At 46.5% G+C, this 3,361-nt stretch overlaps 1 protein-coding gene across 1 annotated transcript; it reads right to left on the bottom strand.

Annotated features, from left to right (window-relative positions):
* Positions 1-353: 353 nt before the first annotated feature.
* Positions 354-2,858, bottom strand: LOC127330128 (probable pyruvate, phosphate dikinase regulatory protein, chloroplastic). The gene is made up of 2 exons (XM_051356453.2): positions 2,175-2,858; positions 354-1,033 (listed from the first exon to the last, which is right to left on the bottom strand). The coding sequence occupies exons 1-2, from the start codon at positions 2,625-2,627 to the stop codon at positions 1,025-1,027; spliced, it is 462 nt and encodes a 153-aa protein (XP_051212413.1). The 5' UTR covers positions 2,628-2,858; the 3' UTR covers positions 354-1,024.
* Positions 2,859-3,361: the final 503 nt, after the last annotated feature.

Below are 3,361 nucleotides of genomic sequence, written 5' to 3' on the forward strand. Positions count from 1 at the left end.
TATGAAGTACCACGATTTGGTTTTTGGGTGCAACCGGCTAGAGAATGATGCACGGGTTTGTACAGCCAGTACAATTCACATTAAGATTTTCTGATAGGATGTTGATGTGTATATGTAAGAATCATAAACTAGAATGTCTACTATGTTTAGATGGTTGATCTACGTTTATACTTTCTGTGAACCATGAGGTTAAGACCTTTGTACTGTAATAAAGATTGCTAAATAACAGTATATATGTATGCCTCTAGGGACACTGAAACAGCCAAACAACCATGCATGTGTATAGACCGTATTTGATCAAATTAAAAGAAGCGCCTGGGTTCATGCAAATAGCATAAATTTATCACCTAAGTACATTAGCTATAAATAGTTAAATAGGAGTCAAGACCAACTGAGCTAGCTAGTAGTATGATCCTACTATTACATAAATATCCCTAACTCTGATTGTCTTTGTTCCAGTCCAGCGCGTTGGTGTAGCTTGGGATGAACCAAAACCCCGTATGCCAGTTGGCCCCTGGACCGCTGCTTGAGAAAGATATGCTTTGGTGGTCTTCGCCATTTAGACTGAAGCGGAAAATTTCTTGATGTGATGTGTCAAACTGAGAGCCAATGGCCTGAGGCGTGGTGTAGATGCAGTTTCTTCTTGTCAAATATCCTGGGGGAAATGTTGCACCACCCACTGGCATGAAAATCGGATAGTTCAACCCAAGGAACATAGAATAGTCTCCAAGATTAGTAACCCTTTCCCACGGGTTGGCTGGAAGTAACCGACTAGTGTCATTCGAGAATACAATGCAGGTATACCCCGAATAGCTGTGAACAGCGCGACCGCAATGGACAGAAGGGGTACTATCATAATGAGTTGGAGCACCGTCAGCGTTAAAATCCATTACGCCACGTGCATAGACCAGGAGAAGTCTAGAACGATCTTGAGATCTTGCCAGCCACCACGTACGACTATTAGAGTCAAAATCATCATCGTCATCAAATCCAGCCGTCCACGGAATGAATGGAGCAGGGAGCACTATAGGACCTTGAAAAAGGAAAGAACACGTCACATGAAAATATATTTCATGATTTATCTACTAGTGATATTGATTTGATATTGGGATGCCAATACTAGTACTTTATAAAATCATGGTCGAACATAAGATGGTTTGAAATATATTTCGAACATCTTGGTAAAACTTCATATGGATTTAAAACATGTTCCCGAAAATATTGGTCCAAATTTTAGATGGTTTGAATATAGTACTCCTTATTCTCTAGAACCGGGGGAATATAAACAAATGAAAGTCTTTATCAATATTGCATGGCACCTTTATTGATTCTATTTCTACTCTACCTTAAATTTTCTAGGGAGTAATAATAAAGAAACTTAATTACTAAGGGGTCTTTTTCCTAAGGAACAACATGCACATTAGACCATACTAAAATTCCTATAGATGTTAAACTGAAGCTTGGGTCCATGTACCTCCTATAAACTGAAGCAATGGAAGTATAGAACTAGGAAGAAAGAAATGATGGCACACAGAAGGCCCACCCAGCTCATAAACATGGAGACGTGGGGTAGATAGCCGGCTAGCTTTTCTAAGGACCTAATTTCCTTGATGCTTTTTTCTCATATGAACAAGCAATGCCTGCATGATTCCATTAATTTTTTCCCTTCCCAGAGTCCCATTAGTTACCAAACAAGAAACTTTCTTATTGGAGCCCAAGAATGGTGCTTATGAATAGCAATGCCTGCATCTGCATGATTCCATTTCTTTGTCGATCTGTAGTTAAGCACTGTATCTAACTAGTTGACCAGAAAGCAAAGTTGCAGGGTTGCCCCTGTAAGCTTAAACTTAACTGATTACAGGCTTGTTTGATTCAGTATGTGTACTTGTCATTGCGTGGTCTACTTATTTCTTACCCTATAACACAAATATACAACTTCACATTCTCGCATCTCCGTTATTTAGATTGGTATAATTAGTGCATTTGCAAGGGGGACAACTCGCTACGGTTTACTGTTCACTAAAAATCGAATTTTTTCCCTAGCAACAGTACATAGCGACGAGCAAAAAAACATTTCGTGCAAAGTAGACACCGCACTGTATCACGGGGATCTCTTAAAATCCAGCGTGAACTGTGAATAATTAAGATAGCAGAGGGGATAGATGTTTATTTACCCCGGAGAAGAGGTGGGTGCTTGTGGCGCAGCGGCGGTCGACGAGGCAGTGCTCGAACTGGCCGAGCACGGCGTTCACCGATTGCTCCAGCGTCGACCCCGTCCCGTCCGACACCATGTAGATCGAGTTCGCCGCGGCCTCGCCGTCGACCTCAGACACATCGCAAACGTCATCGTCCTCCTCCTCCGCCGCCGCAGTCTCCTGGTCGAACGCCGGCGGCGAACTGGTCGGCACCGAGACCGTCGCGCTCCCCCGTGTCGCCGGCCACTCCAGCCGCCGCCCGGACCGGACGGCGCGCGCCCGCGACCACCGGCTGAGCTGCGAGCTGGCGCGCGAGCGCGGCGGGGAGGAGACGGCCCCCGCCACCGCCGCCGCCTCTTGCCCGGCCGGGACAGGGCGGTCTAGGTCCGAGCCCGCGGTTACAGGCGGCCCGTGCCTGTGTCTGGGAGGCATGAGGCGGCCGTGGGGGAGAGGCGGCGGCCGCGGAGGCGAGGGGAGGGCGGGAGGAGCACCGACGGCGTTGGCGTCGCGAGCTTGGCACCTATCATCGAGTCTCGACGGCGAGCGGGGACGAGCACGAGACCACCGGCTCAGCTGCGTGCGTGTGAGACGTGTGACCGTAAGGCGACGCAAGAGGTTCCTCTTTTTTTTGTGCGCGTGTTTTGGTTTGACATGGCATGTCACGTGTTTCGACGTGGGCAAGAAACATGGGGCCGCCGACGGGTTTGGACCAGAAGATGGTTGGTCTCACCTCTCATCTTCTCGGTCGCCGCAAACCTCGTTGGAGCATCGTCACTCCTCATCCGTTTGTACACTCCAGCTTAAAATTTTGTTGCATACTCCCTCAGTCCGCAAATAAAATAGTATAAAACAACTTAGATCTCTCATCTTTTATTGGATGCCACTAATTTTATACTGAAACTTTTACATACTTATCACTCGACCCATGCAACGGTCCTCTCGGCGATCTCTGGCACATGCGGCGAGGCAACGAAAACAAAGACAAGCAATATGCTGCTTAAGATCACCTCTATGATAAGATAGATAGAGAAGGTCAATATAAACCGAAAGTGGATGCGTAAGCCGTCCTGACGTGCCTCGTTGGGTAGGGTTCTGCTTTCTTTATATAGGGTATATACTACAAATACATACTCCTACATAGTATACTCTAACACCCTTCCTCAATC

Source organism: Lolium perenne, chromosome 2, assembly GCF_019359855.2.
Source record: "Lolium perenne isolate Kyuss_39 chromosome 2, Kyuss_2.0, whole genome shotgun sequence".
NCBI lineage: Eukaryota > Viridiplantae > Streptophyta > Magnoliopsida > Poales > Poaceae > Lolium > Lolium perenne.